Source organism: Acipenser ruthenus, chromosome 1 (assembly GCF_902713425.1).
Source record: "Acipenser ruthenus chromosome 1, fAciRut3.2 maternal haplotype, whole genome shotgun sequence".
Taxonomy (NCBI): Eukaryota; Metazoa; Chordata; class Actinopteri; order Acipenseriformes; family Acipenseridae; genus Acipenser; species Acipenser ruthenus.
In genome coordinates, this window is record NC_081189.1 from 30,829,294 (window position 1) to 30,848,479 (window position 19,186).

At 36.4% G+C, this 19,186-nt stretch overlaps 1 protein-coding gene across 1 annotated transcript; it reads right to left on the reverse strand.

Moving 5' to 3' along the window:
- Nucleotides 1-13,764: 13,764 nt before the first annotated feature.
- Nucleotides 13,765-18,553, reverse strand: LOC131737072 (T-cell acute lymphocytic leukemia protein 2-like). Its single transcript, XM_059023477.1, has 2 exons — nucleotides 18,413-18,553; nucleotides 13,765-15,929 (listed from the first exon to the last, which is right to left on the reverse strand). Exon 2 carries the CDS (start codon nucleotides 15,916-15,918, stop codon nucleotides 15,583-15,585), a length of 336 nt encoding a protein of 111 aa, XP_058879460.1. The 5' UTR covers nucleotides 15,919-15,929; nucleotides 18,413-18,553; the 3' UTR covers nucleotides 13,765-15,582.
- Between the last annotated feature and the right edge of the window lie 633 nt (nucleotides 18,554-19,186).

A 19,186-nucleotide genomic window follows, 5' to 3' on the forward strand; every position in this document is an offset into this window, starting at 1 on the left:
TTTTTTGTATTAAAAAGTAATTGAATCATTTTTGATTAAAATGTCTGGAAATTACCCCTACTGCATACAAAGAGGAGCAACTTACAACATAGCCAACACTTTTGTTATTTGGGACCAAATAATAACTTATCCTACCACCTTGGAGTCTGATCTTGTCAACTCTGAGAAGCTAAGCAAGGCTGGGCCTGATTAGTACTTAGATGTGTCGTGACCACCAATGAAAACCCGGTGCTGTAAGACGTGATGGTGGTGGCTCTGTAGGAGGCACTCAAACTGCCACAGCATGTGTCTTGGAAAGAAAATTATATTTTGTGTATCTCAGATTCGTTTGATGACTGGAATTGTTTTGACATATAAAGTGTTTCTGCATATGTATGATTTTCCATTTCCATACCAATAATTCTGTTATATTTTGAATAATATTCCTTCACAAATTCAGACTCTATTTAAGAGTCACTACAATTGTTTGACTCGATTTGTCAATGTTTACATAAGAAATACTTTTATTATCCAAGGTGATATACTTTGAATTTAATTTTGGCATGGTATTCTTCACAACTTGGACATTCTAATTTAAATATTATATTAGTAATAAAGTTAGAGAAACTAGCTTTAACATTTTCCATAATATCTACCCCACTAGCTATATAGTTATTAAATACAATCCAAACGTGTCAGCATTATGTTTGGTTTCCGGTGTTCTGATGTTTTGTACACACTCACCTTATGTTTTTAAGTTAAATTGTAACATTGATTTGTACATTTAATGAATAACATGTTATTCTTGCCAATTAAAAAAACAAAAAACAAAAAATGATGCCACAGCACGATGTTAGTGGGCACTGTGGTCCTGTCTACTCTGCATGGCACTCTGTCAATCAAGAGCATGGGTTTTAACCCTGGTATCCTGGATACATAATTCAGTTAGACATGTAAATAAAATAACCCCCCAGGCCTGGCCAATTCTCAAATATTAAATGGAGGCTTGACATCCCTGTAAAGAAGATAACATGGCTGCCATGTTCCATCCCTGAGATATCTGCACTGCAGAGGAGGTTTGATGGTTCAGTTGTGCATCGACTTGTAACGCTTTGATATCTTGTGTGAATGAAGAGCCAAATTCACATATCCACACAATCGTAAGGGTAAAACATAAGATTCTTATGAATGGATTTTTATAAATCTATACTCTGCATGGATAAGCCAAATTTGGATTTTCTAAGAGAATTGTATGCACCCCCCTGGCTTGTATCAGCCACTTATTTTTAGCTGTAAGCCATGGATAACCTAAAACAGCTGGTTGAAGCAATCCAGTCCAGTGAAGTAAAATACATTTTCACTGTGGTTTTTACTGTAAAACATTTCAGCTATGTGCATACACATACAAAAAGAGTGTATGATATGTGAAAATATGCAGTTCAGTCAACCTTATCACAGTGCAGTAAAGCAAAGCAAAAGTATGGTAAAGAATGATTTTTTACACAGATTTTTTTGAATACTAGTGTATTACCCTGATGTAGATAATTACCGGCAAACGCAATGCTATGGATTTGGAATAGATATTGCACAGTACAAACAGTATTCTACTGGATGACCAGTGTGTATTGGCTCATACCACTGAGGTACTATTTACCACTGTGGTATCATTTTAACCATTAATACAGGATCAGTGCATTACAATCTAAGTATCACTGCACTGGCATTGATGACCTTTAGCTATAATTAAATGTAAAGCATGGCAAACAGCAAAATAATCTTGCAAATTAACGTTTTATAAAGGTATTAGTCATGGCATATAAACACCCCACACTGATAACAGGTTTTACACAAGAGCAGTGTAGTAAACCAGGTAAAGCTGCTTCAGAAATCAGAGTATGGTTGGCATTGCTTGGCAATGTGCTTTCATAGTCCATTTTTTTCAGAAGGCTTTTTGTTGTTAATAAACTATTTTTGTTTTAAAAAGGCACCCATTTTGAAAGAGCTTACTCCAATTTGTAATTTACTTCTATTTTTGGAAGGCAGAAAACACCTGCAAATATGTATTTTCATTTTAAAACATAATACAGTATCTACAAAGTGAATGAAAGTGCACAACAGGAAATATGTATGATTTATTTTTGTTAGCTACAACCACTTTAAGCAAAGTGTGAAGTACGGCCTAGAGGAAAGTTTGAAAATACAGTATAACCAAAAATAAAAAAAAGACAATTATTTTATAAAATGTAAGAAACGTAAAAATAGAAATTTAAAAATCAGTTTATTTAAAAACTAAACTTTTAAATGTTTGCCCCACGTATTTCAAAACAAGATACAACTTACCTTTGGATACATTTTCTTATTATGGTTATGAATAAAATAAATGAGGGCAAACAATGTAGGAACCACACTGTGTAGTTTTTATATGGTTCCTACATTTGTATTCGCCATCTAAAACCTTTTAAATGGAAATGGAAAAACTGACAGCTTGAGCTTCCATACCTATGCTTGAGTAAATACTAAATACTGTGTATGCAGCAGCCATGCATTGCTGAAGTGCGGTGCATTTTGCTATGGTGTTTTTATTTTTCTTCTGTTACCCAAAAGGCAACAAACAGACATTTTTCTTATAGAGAATAAAAAGAAACAGTGTGTTCAAACTATTGTCCCTGCTCATAAACTTATAAACCAGCTCAGTGAAGCAGCTGATTCACTGGAAAGCCTTAGGGGGTAGTTAAGGTCAGGTCCAAGGGTATGCTAGCTGACTCTCAGCAATGTAGGGGCAGTGGTATTGTTTGTCTCTTTTCTGTAGAATTTAAACCCCACACCCCCCCATAGAGTGTGCGCCTAAACAGTCAGCAGACTGTTCATTGCACCGTTGAGGCACCTCATTAACATTGTAGATTTCTTTTGTAATTGGGTCCAGTTGAGAAACTCAAGGGCCTTTGAAAAAAAAAAAAAATCTGCATACAAATGCCAGAAAACTCAGTTTACACATCGACATTTCTGTGAGGGCTTCACAGTGCCATATAAAGGTTTTTAATATATGTTTAGCTAATCAGGCAGGAAACTTTCCTCAGAGAATCTAATTAAACCAGGTAATGAGAAAATTGTTGACTCGGCTATGTAAGTTAACCAAAATAAGTATATATTCAACAATTATCGATTATTAATAGGCATGGTTCATTAAGAAAGTGTCAATTGAACACGTATTCCTCAATTAATGTCCCTGGTACCCTGTTTGGAGACTAATGTATATATTATAGTAGTAGTTTCCAGCTGTATTTGAAGTCTTTTTTGAAAAGACTTCTTGCTTCTTAATAATAACATTTTTTTCATTGAATATGTTGTATTTGTACAGTAATCCATCGCATATCCGACTGTGGTGGGACCAGAGAAAGGTTGGATATGTAAAAAGTCAGATGAATGAATCCTGTTTTAACTACCATTATACACAGCTGTAACAATTACTATATTAATACAATTATTGTTTTGAGATTTAGCTTTTATTAAGGAGCTCCCCTAAAACCCTTGTTTAGAAAGATACAGTGTATTAATGCTTGTGACAGAGTAGGCGCTGCCGTGTGGATGCATGCATTCGCTACTGAGTGGTAGGCAGGAGATTGAGATGGAGGTTGAAGTTGATACGCCCCGCAGGTGAACAAGATTTATTTACATATCAACACACTGAACAGCTCACGTGACACCACCAGCAATGGCAACGCACGGAGCACATACAACACAGTGTACGAAAACATTATGATTTACAATGTCTGAACTAATCTTCTCTGTTCAATAATAAACTAACGTTGCTGAAGAGGTTGATCATGGCGGATAAACAACTAGGGCGGATATGTGACGGCGGATACACGACAAATTACTGTATTTAATGGCTTTTCTGAACAGTCTTCACTTTTTTTATTCTTGCTTTTGAATAAAAAAGTGTTCTCAGTGTATCATGTATTGTTGACAATTACCATTCCGATATTTTATTAACATTTCAATCTTGAATTATTCCTTAACACAATTTAAAAGAATCAGATTTGAGCTTTTCAAGGGAGCACTCTTTACACACTGAAATTAGCAGACAAATGAATTGTATTACTGCATGTGTGTCACATCAGTGACAAGCATCTAAAGACCCATTGAAATCAAAATGCCTGTAGTCTTGGTGTCTGGAAATCTGTTTTTCATACAGTTTGAAAATGGTCCGTATGTCTCAGTATCGAGTATGGGCTCCTCTGGAATTGATACACACTCTTCGTCACTGGTTGTATTTCTAATTAGGCGTCTTGAAGGAACCTTACCATTCTTCATGCAGTGCAACACCAGGTTCTCTGATGTCCTGTGGAGAGCTATCATGCGGACACACAACAGCGTAGAAGGTCCCAAAAGTGTTCAATGGAACTAGGGTTCAGACTTTTTGATGGCCAGCCCATAACCTCTATAGTCTCCTTCACGATAATCTATGACAACCCTGGCAGTATGACAAAAGCTCTTGAATCAGAAGCACCAGAAAATCTTCTTACTACTGTACATCTTCCAAGACTACCTATATACCATACAGCTGTACATTTGACATTGGAAGCACAATAAGATCTGTGTGGCCTCATATGCAGATACCTCCCAACAGAATAGTTAGTCCCCTCCAAAACAGTCATGTTAAACAACATTGTGTTTAGCAAATCATTCTACTTACGTTGTCCGTATTTCAACACGTTGATCATTAGCAGACGGATGAAGTCTTGATTCCTCAGTGAATAAAATAGCTGCCCAATGACGGAGCTGCATGTTCTGGTGTAGTCTGTTATCAGCTGTGTTGTGGGGTCAATGGAGGATCTATAGCTAGTCTTTTTGACCTCAAAACCAGACATGCATCTGTTTTTCACAGTTTGGTTGCTTATAGTGACTCCAGTTGCTGCTGGCATTTCTCATTGCCTTATTGTGTAGATACCAGTGTACTGTATGGTGTGGTTGATCTCCCAACACTTTGTCCAGGACGTCTGGTGTACAGACCTGTGGTTTGAGAATGTGTCCACAATGTAGAAACAACAGAAAGGGTCACATCCCATTGACCAACTACAGGTCTTTATGTAAACTGCAGCATTTAAACAGCTCTGCAAGTCTGGACGTCAGTTAAAATCTTCGTCTGCCACACCTAGAATCGTTAGAAGCCATGATTCCCAAACCAACAACAACAAACAATATTATCACCTAAGCAGCCACTTGACAAATGGTCAAATCTGAAGTCTGAATGGGGGTACCTGCTTTTAAGGGGAAGTAACGTGTGCCAAATACATCTTAACAGCCATCACAATTTATTGTAGAACACATAAAAGTTCTGCCTGGTGAATGCCTTTACAACTTTGAGTGTATGTTCATGTTTTTTTATTTTGACATATTTAATGTTTGCTCCTTTCATTTTTTTGAGTAGTGTATTAACAAATATACCTTTTAGCTAAGAAAAGCTCTTGGGGACTGTAATCAATGCACAACTGGGACATGGAAAGTTACTGTAATATGAAACACATCATTGAAATGTTTGTCTATGCCTTAACAATTGTTTGTCTTACAGAGAACTTAGTTAATCATAGAGAAGCTTGTATTTTATTCAACTTAAAATGGAATATGAGAATGTGTAAGTGTGTCTGCTTTGTGAGCAGGAAAGTAGGAAGCAGACAATATATTTTTCTCAGTGCAAAGGCTTGATGCATCCATTGTTCTTTGATATTTCTCTTTTGGCTTTAGACAACCATGCCCTTGACTGAAGACATGGTCATTACTTCTTCAGAGGTGCATAACAGATCTGACCACTTTATTAAGGAAATATTAAGAAATAGAGTGGATTGAAGAATGACACTGCTGTTCATAAGCAGTATGAGCAGCAAACTGACAGGTAGTTGGTTGTAAAATGGTGTGACAGGGTAGCGTCACTGGCAAGCTGTTTCAACCAGGAAGGAGACTCTGAGACAAGGAAGCTGCCGGTTTAAATGCACACTTTAATAAACACTAAACAAAACAAAACAAAACACATTAACAAAACAAACAGCACAAAGGCTAAAATAAAATGTTATACAAAAAAACTAATGAATGTAAACATAAGACGGGCCAGCATGGAACACACAACACCTGCACCTTCACCAACATTACCTCCAATCATTTTTTGTGTGTGGCTGGAGCCTTAATTAATCATTTAATCACTTATTCAATTCACGGCTCCAGCCACATTCCCAGTGTTTTGACAGGGAAAAATATAACCCCCTCCCTGCCAACCCAATATTCCCCACATCGACACACACACACACGTGCACCGGCAGGGCTTCCACCCTGCCACAAACGGGTTAAATAAAACATATCAGAGAATATAAAAAAATCAAAGACCACTGGGTTTGTGTCTTTAAGGAATGGCAAACATCCAGAACTACTGATTGGTCTACATGCAGTTGGAACAGAATGATGACTGGCAGAGGAAGAAGGCAACTTTAGAGTGTAGAGGATTAAAAAAGCATCAATAAATAATCACAATAACCCAAACACTGATTGCTTATGGAGATTTGCGCAAGCATTGCTCCAAATTACAAACAACCAATATAATAATAATAGAGAATTTTATTTTCAAAATGGTGAAAACATGTATTATTTTTTTAAATGTATGTGAATTGCATTCCCACATTAGGCTGCATTCTCACATACAGGATTGTTACTGAATTACCAGCTCCTTCGTCACCCTCCTCCTCCTGTTTCACACTCCCATGGTGTCTGTTACAGTGTTTTGCTTTTTGAAGTATAAATTAGCATAATCTGATTATAATGCTGGATTGTACCCCATAAAAAAGTGCTTCACAAGAGAGGGTGCTGTCCAATAACCATTCAGCACAGTCTCCGGCTCACTGGCACAAACTTGCACCTGCGTCTCGGACTGGCTGTCCCTCCTCTGCGAGCTCCAGATAAAACTGGAGGGGGGGGGGGGAATCTAAACATGCATAAACTGAATTGGTTTAGAAGGATAAAGAGCTCAGGGCTGTGCCGTTTGCTGCTAGTTGAGAAAAGTCTTTTCATACGTACTCAGCATGGAGAGAGGCTGGGGCCAGTAATCTGGGCAATTGTGATAAGAGTTTCAGACAGTGTGTGAGCCATTGATAAGGAACTTTGCACTCAGCTAAAGATTTACTCTGATACTCTTAGCAAAATGGCCTTTCTAATATATACGTGCAGGAAGGGTAGAGAGGAATACTGATGTGTTTTTCTTAATATACTGTGTATAGCACATATAAATAATACACAGCCTCATTTTGTTTTCTCTTTATTCTGCAATATTGCAACCTATTCTTAGAGATTTAACAGCATAAAATAAGTTTAAATATTTAATAAACACAAAACTCACAATGAAAATTCAATTTATCACACCTGCAGTCTGTAAAAAAATGTTGAAAGTAGGATCCAAAACATGTTTAGCTGACTTGTTTTGCATCCATTACAAGGAAAAAGTACTGTGCAGTGCAATATACTGTATTGAAAAATAAATGCAGTAAATTTTATTTTATTTATTTCTTAGCAGACGCCCTTATCCGGGGCGACTTACAATTGTTACAAGATATCATTATACATTATTTCACATTATACAGATATCACATTATTTTTACATACAATTACCCATTTATACAGTTGGGTTTTTTACTGGAGTAATCTAGGTAAAGTACCTTGCTCAAGGGTACAACAGCAGTGTCCCCCACTGGGGATTGAACCCACAACCCTCCAGTCAAGAGTCCAGAGCCCTAACCACTACTCCACACTGCTGCCTATCTAAATGCACCATATTCTGGTTTATCTTAAAAACCTGCTGGTTTGTGGTTCTGGGGGAAGGGCAGTTGTTGCCTGTTTTACCTGACGCACACCATGATTACTAAATATCTTGCTATTCCTAAACATATAACCTTCTGCTCTTCAAATATATGTAAAACAAATGAACAACTAAAATATAGTACAATATAGTAAATCTTTAAAATTATATACACACACACACACACACACACACACACACACACACACACACACACACACGCACACTGCTATCCCATTATAATGCTCTTCCCGAAATGATTTACAAGGCCCACAAGCCAAATTAACATTGTAGCCTACCGAGTAAAATGAAGGAAGGAGACACACACAATTTGCAGGTACTCGAATCCACGGTTTATCGGGACAATAATTCCTGGCCCATTAGCCACACCACACCAAAAACAACAAACAGTCTTGCAGATTCACAGAGCAGCTTTTCTCACTCTTTAGCGAAACATATTTTGTTCCTAGAGCAGCCCTCTTTAGAGTCAATCTTTTCAAGTTTTTCTTTGTCTTTTGGCCATCCACACAATGTAGATTCTGCAACATTTATATCTTTTGAAACTGCTGCTTGAGTTTCACCTTTTCTTGCTCTGTTCACCACATCGATTATCATTTTAACAGAAAGATTTTAGTTTTTTGCTGTCGGCCGTGCTTCATGCTGTTTATCTGTTTATCTGGATATATATATATGGGCTTCAGTGAGTTACAGGAAAATAATCCCATCTAGGGTTTCTGTGACGTCATAAATTACGAGAAACCTGAGATGGAATTGTTTTTCTGTAACTCACTGAAGAGGCCCATCTATTATTTTTTATAATACATGGATACCCGTGATGCTAATATTAAAGACGAGGTTCAGCAGTACAGTTTTTTTTTAATGTAGTGTTTCAGTACTGTACAGACTTTTTATGTTGTTATCCATTAGTGCTTCAGCTTTATTTGGATGATTGCCTTTACCTTGTTTTAATTCCCCATTCCTCTCCAGTTTCTCTGAGATACGAATGTACCAGCTTTGCATCATTTTTTTTTTAACATATTCTCATTTTGTTGATCATTAATGAACATTTTTGTACTGTGGGTGCTGTAGAGTGATTGAAAACGAGACATTTTGTGTTGGAATTGAAAGTGATGGTCTCAAGGAGTCGAATGGGTCAAAGTTTAAGTATATTTTCCTCTAGAAGAATTATCACTTTTTGACGTCACTACTGTGGTATTATGACTTTTTTTAATGGCTAAGGATGCAAATATAGCCTTCATCCATGTATTATATATACAGACGTGCTCAAATTTGTTGGTACCCTTACAGCTCATTGAAATAATGCTTCATTCCTCCTGAAAAGTGATGAAATTAAAAGCTATTTTATCATGTATACTTGCATGCCTTTGGTATGTCATAGAATAAAGCAAAGAAGCTGTGAAAAGAGATGAATTATTGCTTATTCTACAAAGATATTCTAAAATGGCCTGGGCACATTTGTTGGTACCCCTTAGAAAAGATAATAAATAATTGGATTATAGTGATATTTCAAACTAATTAGTTTCTTTAATTAGTATCACACATGTCTCCAATCTTGTAATCAGTCATTCAGCCTATTTAAATGGAGAAAAGTAGTCACTGTGCTGTTTGGTATCATTGTGTGCACCACACTGAACATGGACCAGAGAAAGCAAAGGAGAGAGTTGTCTGAGATCAGAAAGAAAATAATAGACAAGCATGGTAAAGGTAAAGGCTACAAGACCATCTCCAAGCAGCTTGATGTTCCTGTGACAACAGTTGCAAATATTATTAAGAAGTTTAAGGTCCATAGAACTGTAGCCAACCTCCCTGGGCGCGGCCGCAAGAGGAAAATCGACCCCAGAGTGAACAGAAGGATAGTGCGAATGGTAGAAAAAGAACCAAGGATAACTGCCAAAGAGATACAAGCTGAACTCCAAGGTGAAGATACGTCAGTTTCTGATCGCACCATCCGTCACTTTTTGAGCGAAAGTGGGCTCCATGGAAGAAGACCCAGGAGGACTCCAGTTTTGAAAGAAAAAAATAAAAAAGCTAGACTGGAATTTGCTAAAATACATATTGACAAGCCACAATCCTTCTGGGAGAATGTCCTTTGGACAGATGAGTCAAAACTGGAGCTTTTTGGCAAGTCACATCAGCTCTATGTTCACAGACGAAAAAATGAAGTTTTCAAAGAAAAGAACACCATACCTACAGTGAAACATGGAGGAGGCTCGGTTATGTTTTGGGGCTGCTTTGCTGCGCCTGGCACAGGGTGCCTTGAATCTGTGCAGGGCACAATGAAATCTCAATACTATCAAGGCATTCTGGAGCGAAACGTACTGCCCAGTGTCAGAAAGCTCTGTCTCAGTCGCAGATCATGGGTCCTCCAACAGGATAATGACCCAAAACACACGATAAGAATGGATAAGAACAAAACATTGGACTATTCTGAAGTGGCCTTCTATGAGTCCTGATCTGAATCCTATCGAACATCTATGGAAAGAGTTGAAACTTGCAGTCTGGAGAAGGCACCCATCAAACCTGAGACAGCTGGAGCAGTTTGCTCAGGAAGAGTGGGCCAAACTACCTGTTAACAGGTGCAGAAGTCTCATTGAGAGCTACAGAAAACGTTTGATTGCCTCTAAAGGTTGTGCAACAAAATATTAGGTTAGCGGTCCCATCATTTTTGTCCATGCCATTTTCATTTGTTTTCTTATTTACAATATTATGTTGAATAAAAAATCAAAAGCAAAGTCTGATTTCTATGAAATATGGAATAAACAATGGTGGATGCCAATTACTTTTGTCAGTTTCAAGTTATTTCAGAGAAAATTGTGCATTCTTTGTTTTTTGTGGAGGGGTACCAACAAATTTGAGCACGTCTGTATACAGCCTTTCGATTACATCTCCATCTTCTGACACATATATGCCACAGTTTCTCTTTTCTTCAGCAAACAAAATTACTTATATATATATATATATATATATATATATATATATATATATATATATATATATATATATATATATATACAGTATATATAGGTGCGCGCCACAATTTGAACCACTTCACTTTGAAATGCTGTATGTAACTGCGAACATAAGTAAAAGCACTCGTGTAGAGTGCAGGATGCGCCCTATAGTCTGGACATTGTCGGTTCGAGTCCAGGCTGTTTCTTTGCTGACCGAAGACGGGAGCTCCCAGGGGGCGGCGCACAATTGGTGGTACAGAAAAACTGTACATATTAAACGGTACTGTATGCATTAAATTGTACGTATAAAACACAAGACATGTGTGTGGAACAGGAAAACTGTATGTATTAAACGGTATATACGTTATAAGCAAGTCCGTTTTAACCAGAGTAATTCCCCATTAAAACCCATGTTTGATAATTTCCTACATTGTACTGTGACAGGGTAGCGTCTCTGTCAAGGCTTGTTACCGTCAGGAAGAGAGATTCAGACACAAGAAGCTGCAGTTTAAGCACTATATCAAAATAACAAACACTAACAAACAAACAACTAGGCACAGTGGCCAAAATAAACAGTTGAAACAAACGACAAAGCACAACTGTACCTTCGCCCTACAACACAGCACACAGCACACAGCACACAGCACACAGCACCCACACTAACATTAACACCACTTATTTTCACTTTTTATTCACCTGTGGCTGGAGCCTAATTAATCATCAATTATTCTATTATGGCCCCAGCCACATTCCCACGTGTGTTCTGGCAGGGAGGAATTTAACCCCCTCCCTGCCTACCCAATATTCCACACACATTCCACCCTGCCACACGTACACATTTATAATAAATAAATAATACAATTATGAGGTTCCGGCTGAGTGGTTTCAATTGAATTATTATTATTATTATTATTATTATTATTATTATTATTATTATTATTATTATTACTTTTTTTTTTTTTTTTTACAAAACGAGCCTGTACATATACTGACTCTGAAAAAATGTCTCAGATTTTTGCCAGTAGTGGCAACCAGTGATGTTTTTACCCTGTGGTTATGTCTTTGGCAAGTATGTAGAAAGAACTCGCTTATTTGCTGAAGCCAGTGTGACGTTGGGTTTGTAGATCTAGATTCAGAAAAAAAAGGTTAAATCAATATTATCTGTTTGAAGGGTATACGATCATTTGGAGTTGTTCTTCTATTATGTATGTGGTTTTAATTAGTGCATTATAAATTCTAGAGAATGCTGATATTTCAATTTAATTGAATGACACTGTATACAGTAGTCCAGCAACATGGGAAGCGAATTGGTAATAGGAAGCAGCAGTTTTTATCTATGGAGGTGTCCTTTAAAATATATATATATATATATATATATATATATATATATATATATATATATATATATATATAAAGTAAAAAAGAACAGATGGTGGATCAGTGATAATGCGCTAATAAGATGTAATGATTTTGAAGCCTAGGATATCACTCTTTTAATGCTTATGCAACAATATGTGTAAAAGAAAATGTCACTAAGCAGTCCTCCTGGCATGCTCTTATTACAGGACTTTCAGGCACCTGCTAATTCCCACAGGTCAGTGTTGCAGTGTGAGTGTGTACAGCTGGATAGAAGTCTGTTTAGTAGCTATTTACAGTTTTAATTGTCTGACTGTGAAGCATCCAACCCCAGTATTTACTTTCCAGCTTACAGACGTACGAGGACTGTGGGCAAGCAAAGATTAGTGTTTGAGACATTTTGGCGTGTAGGCGATGGCTGTTATTAGACAAAAGTTAAATGGCAGTTACATGAACGAGGTGTAGAGTAATACAGAATTTGACTGCTTATGTTGAAAAGACCAACAGCTTTAGGGGAAGTAGCACACATCTAATCCTTTTGTGGAAGAGGCATTTTATGTGCTGGTTTGTGAGGTCCACATATGACTAATATGCATTGACAACCATTATTGCTTTATGATTATGTGTCAGTTTTCTGGCAATATTTTCATAATTCAACAGCGTCCATTACTTGTCCATGTATACATATTCATTAATCTTTTTTTGTTGTGTCTTATTTTGGGGAACATAAGCCTTACACTTTTTTTTACTTTAGGAAGCATCTGCTTCCTTCGTGAGATTAAAGTCCTTTTAACGATTCTGTGATGTAGAGGATTTAAGGACATGACTCCAGGGTGACCTTTGGCCCAAAGGTCATGAGTTAAGCTGCCCATTCACTCTCCAGTCTTCACTTCACTTGGATGGAAAACAGAGGTCACTTTTGTGTTTACCGATTTCAAAATGCTCCTGCTGGACAATTAGCAGTCTAGGTAACCACTTGCACACCAACATCTATGGGTGGACATGCGTAAATAGACAGTGGTGCCCATAAAAGTAGACACACAATGGTTTTAGATAACCAATTATTTGGTTTGAGCATGTATATTTCAATGACAATACATAGTTTTACCAGGAGCTAAAAATAACATAACAACAGAATTTAAAAAATGAAAGCAATGCCTTGATCATAAGTACTGTGATTCAGGCCATTCTGTCTTTTATTATTGTATTACTTGGTATGACCTCATTTGGCATTATTCCATCTTCCTATTGACTTGGCATAGCATTAGCAATCCTTTTGTGCAAGTCTAGGTAGATACACCATTGTATCTACACTTGTGCTACCATTACTCCTTATCCATAGCTATTAAACACTACATAGTACTCAAGACTTCTAGTATAAATATCTGCATTGAATTTTAGTTTATTTTAGTATTTTTTAATTCACCATTACACCCTAGTTCAGTAAGATTGCGTTGTAATGTCATTGCATTGCCCTTGAAGATCATTCAATAAGATTGACCCTGTAAAAACTATAATAAATCTAAAGTGATAGACTTAATTAGGTTGATTTTTCCCTCATAGTTACTTTTACATACTGTAATTGTAATTCTAAATAATAATTGGACAAGTATCAATACATATCGTATGTGACAAGATACTTTATTTTATACAATACCAATGCCAATTAAATAAATAAATCACAATAAATAATTAAATAACACAGAACAACATTATAAAAGGCAAACATCTTATATCACAACACCTTTTGTCAAGGATTGGTCAAACAATAATCTTTGGCTAATGTCATGTATTTTGCTGTACAGAATGGAATTTAAATAATGTTTTATTTCAATATTTTTACCCCCTAAAACTATTCAAATTACATAGGGTGGTTCTGAAATTGCTTTACTAACACAGTATGTTGATTCCTGATCAAAGATCTTTATACACAATTATTGATGAAAATATATGGAAATGATAGTTTTGAAATGATTCATTAGGCCTCGATCCTGCCATCCAGCATTGTTGAAAAGGAATGCAAATGATGAGCAATCCAAAAAATGAATTTGCCAAAGGCATCCCATCTCTCCTTCAGTATAGCACTAGCAGACTAGAATTTCTGTTTGTTTGTTTCTTGTGATAAATTACAAATAGGAATCAACCAAGAAGCCTCAATAATCACCCAATGCCATGAAGCCCATGAAACATAAGGCTGCTTAACCTAAAACTGTATTTAGAATGTTGCTTCAGTCATTGCCAGGAAAGGTTGCCTTAAAGTGTTCTCTATCCACCATATTTCCATTGTATTTAGTGATGTTAAAAAGGGAGTCCCACAGGCGTAATCATATACAGGGGTAGGCAACTCCAGTCCTGTAGTCCATCTATTCCATGTTATAGGTATACTTATATTATTAAATACTTTAGGACCTGGTCAGGGGTTTAATTGGTTTCATTTAATAAATAAGGACTTGGTTGGAACAAAGACCTGAATTGAAAGTGCCAAGGTTGCCTACCATGTAGAGTTAAAGGGTGGCAGTATTTAGACCAACTATTGTTTAGGGCATTAAAATAGATCCCAGCGTTTTTAGCTGGCAGGTCAACAGAAGACCACCACCAGCACAGATGATGGACTAAGCAGCAAGAGATTCTTCAAAGAGCCACACATTGATTTTACTCAAAAACTCTGTAGAACAATGAATGCGCTTGTATTCCTAATTAAAGGAGGACCAAGTCAAACCTATTAAAGATCCAAGAGATGGTTTTGCCATATACTGTTGCAGCTTGAACTGTACATGTAGTAGATGTGAAAGTTAAACATGCAATCTAGGTGGCTTAGAGGCAGTTCCATAAGCTATAGATGTTTATTTTATTTTTTTTTGGAAAGGTGGGTGGTCTTTGCAGCTTAGCTCCGTAAACCATCCTTAATAAGGGTTCCTGATTCACCAGTATCCTCTATATGGACATGTAGCTGAGGATGCCTCCGAACAATGTTCCATTTGAAGATGGGGTTATGTGAGGGGTGGTGAAAGTACAACCAATGATCTGAATGGAAAGGGGGATGGCAAATTAGGAGAAACCAGGTGATTGTGTAATATCCATGTAACATCCATGCAAATACAACTAATGGAACAACAGCTTGAAATAGAAGTCTTTGCCATCAGTCTCCTTGTGCCATCAGTTTCCTAACTAACAATCATGAGAGATGAAGAACAGGCCAGGAACTCAGAAATTTGGCAGCTCAATATAGCAAAGCAAATTGTTTTACCACAATACACCTCTGTGAGATGAACAACATAAGGCTACTGAGAATAAAGTCAAAACTATTGCAACATTTAAGTAGCAGTACAAGTTGTGTTAACCAGAAGGGTGTAGTAGCAAACATGGGGCTAGCAGCAGCCGTTACACTCCCAGTTTCAGGTATCACAGCAGTCTGTTTAGAGGGAGACGTAATGGAGGCTACCAGGATTCAGAACTGCCACAGCTTGAGCTAGGGGATGGGATGTCATTGTCACTGTTGAGCCCCCATTGCTTCACGGAGTTCAGGCGCTCAACGTTGCCCCTCAGGAAATGAAGGAGGGACCCGGGTGAGTGTGATGCCGGCTTGCCGCTCTGGCTATCTAGCAGCTGCACCAAGAAGTTGATGTATTTCATGGCCAGACGCAGGATCTCATTTTTACTCAGTTTCTTCTCCGGAGGGTGGGTGGGAATGAGTTTTCGCAACTCAGCGAAGGCGCTGTTTACGTTTTGCTGTCTCCACCTCTCCCTGGTGTTTGTGAAAACCTTCCTGGTCATTTTGTACTGGTCTGCAAAAAGGAAAATTGTTATAGAATATAAACCATCTAATAAAAAAGCAAACCGATAATGAAAGTTATGCAACCAAGGCAACATATTGTATTCACATAAGTTTACACACACACACAAAAAAAAAGAAATTAAAAAAAATATATAAAATCACAGAATTATTTAAAAATATGAAATAAATCTTATCAATTAAAAGTAATTACAGTGCTTGCTTGATATTTCATGATTAATACACGGATGACAATGTTGACAATAAACTGTAAAGGTTTTTGAATGTGTAAATCAGAAAGCAAAAAAAAGGGAGCGTTGTACTAGTAATTGACATTCACTGTCATTCAATCAGATTTTTGGGTAATTTGAGTAATTATTTTTCACTTTATTAGATCATTATACTAAGTGTTTTTTTGAGTGTACAATCATGGACTCATATGACTCATATAAGTATGGGTTGGGCATTGGCCGTTTGCAGAGGTAGATTTATTATTTTCTGAATTTTTTTTTATATTTACACAAATCTAATACAAATAGCGACATTGGCATCACTGGAGATGAAATGTTGCCACTCAGTGAATGTGTCTTAGAGAAAAATACCAAGAAATGGCAACTCAGATATCCATTAGAATATAACTGGCTTCTTTTTACATTTCAGTTTTGTCATACAGCTACAATGCAGTGGAATTACAATAGAGCCTTTGTGATGTACTGGTACGGCTTATTGTTGCTAATTAATTATAGCTGTTGTATTATTCTTATTTTAATGTGTACATTGATAGATTAGGTCGGCTCCAGGCCCCAGAGGTTACAGTGAACAAGATGGAAATCTGAATTAGGCTTATACTGCATTTAGAATTGAACTTTTTAGCATTAGGACGACAGTTGTATGCTGGGATGTCCCTGGTCTGATCATATGATTTTTCCAATAAAACTAAAATAACAACAACAATTTTTGGGCAACGTGTTAATATGAGAACATTTTGAGAGTTGATATGTGTGACCCTTTATTTCATAAAGATTCAGTAGCCCTCAAATAATTTCTATTTGCATCATAAACCCATCCAGATTCAATTTGCAGTCAACAATCCAGTCTTAAAATGGGCGTTATACTAAGACCAACAATTATCCTTATGCATCGTGTTTGCATTTTTTCTCATTTTTCACCAGCCTCCTGTATTTCCTTCCTGGTAAAATTCCATTGACAGTTTTTTTCTACCATTTGTGGTTTAGGACCACACCAAGCTAGCTGATTCCTAACTGGGGGAGACGGAACCTCAACTCAAAACTGTTCCATCTCTCATAGGCTTTTGATAGAACTGGGACTGATTTGATAGACTTTTAATTTGGGGTTCCAAATATAATGAAGTATTGAACTATAAAGTTCTAATGGTCCTATTTCTAATCTATGGGTTTCATATCGGTCCCATTACAATGAACTCTGTTTTTATTTATTTATTTATTTATTTATTTTGTATAATAGGTTTTATTGAACCTAAACCAAACTAGTGTAATCTATTTAAGTAAAGACGGAAAGGTGTAAGTTATAAATCTCGTAGGGATTTAATAGGGAAAATACTTAAAAGAAAAAAAAAAATATGGAAATATAAAAAAAAATACTTTCCACTTACATATTTTGGCTGACATACCTCAATTTTTAGCTACTATATTGCAAAGCTAGTAATTAGTAATGGTTATTTCCTGGTTATCTCTTAGATATATATAGCGCTGGTAAGCGGTCTGTTTTTCCAGACTGTACCACAAACTATTTAAATGTAAACATTCATGTTCAGAAAAGCACCCAATATTTGTTAACGCTAAAATACGTAATACATATTTTGCAATTCAATATTAAACAAGTGTTAAAAATAAACCATGTCGCCCTGCTGTTCAGTGGAAATTGGAATCAATACATATAATGTATGATAAAAAAAAAAAACATTCTAGAATTACGATGCGATGGAGTTCAAGATGTTTTGATACCAAATTATCAATCACATCAGAATGTTGGGTGTATTACCAATGGAATTGTATTATTTGAAAGGGAATTTATATTAAAACATTTTAAGTAAACATCAAAATAAAAGCTTAAAACACCACGGCCAAATAAACACCCATTACTAATGCAACTGAATTCACATAGTGCTCCTAAACTGAACATTTCACCAACATCAGCTTTTAATTTGTCTAATTAGTAACAATTGTACCTGCTCTGAGACTTCAATTAAACAATCTAAAGGGCTCCACCAACAGGAGACATTCACATAATGAACTGTAAATGCAGATTTGAACTAAACAGGATTACCTACATGTAATGTGCAAAAAAGATAATACATATGAAAATGAAAAGAACACATCCTACCGTACACATGTACATGTTGATTTAATTATAGTATATATATATATATATATATATATATATATATATATATATATATATATATATATATATATATATATATATAACATGCATCCATATATGCAAACATCTTACCTGTTAGCGTTGAAAGTTGAACTATAATTCTTTCTAAAATGACAGATATCCTTTAAGGCACTGGGCAGACCAGTCCTCTCATCCAAGCAGCTCCTAAGCAAAGATCCCCATCCTCTCAGTTCACATGGAAGCTCACTGACACTGTCGCTGGGGGGGGGGTTTGGCCCCTTACGATTTATAGGCAGTCAGCCTCTTTGTGTGACGCATGTCACCACCTAGCTCTGCCAATTCAGCCTGCAGTGTATCTAGGAAGAACTCATATACTGGTATTCATGAAATAAGTCTCACCTTTTTGGCATGCTATTTGGTAGTACAGTTCTGGAAATGTAAGTTTACATGTAGTTTTCTTTTAGGGAGACATGTAAGTTTACTTGTAGTTTTCTTCATATATCAGTATTCAGTGTTCTAATTTGGCCTTGCGCGACTACTGTATCATGCAGCATTTCATTAGAGAGTGCTTTGCACTATCCATGCATTATTTGCTAAATATTTTTTGACTGCATATGTATTTCTATACATATTATACATATATAATATGTACAAGGTTTCCTACAGAATGGTAGCTTCAGCAATTCTGATCCTTATGGTTGTCTACGAATGGAGCTGTCGCAGTAATATAGGAGACCACGACACAAATTCCCAGCTATGCCAATTTTATATATTTTAAGACATTTTTTGTTCTTTGTAAGTACCCATGTGTGACACCCCGCCCCTGTGTTTATTATTACTATTCTTCTTCTTCTTCTTCTTCTTCTTCTTCTTCTTCTTCTTCTT

Coding starts and splice junctions, on each gene's coding strand:
- LOC131737072 (XM_059023477.1), bottom strand. CDS start 15,918: ATGACCAGGAAGGTTTTCACAAACACCAGGGAGAGGTGGAGACAGCAA.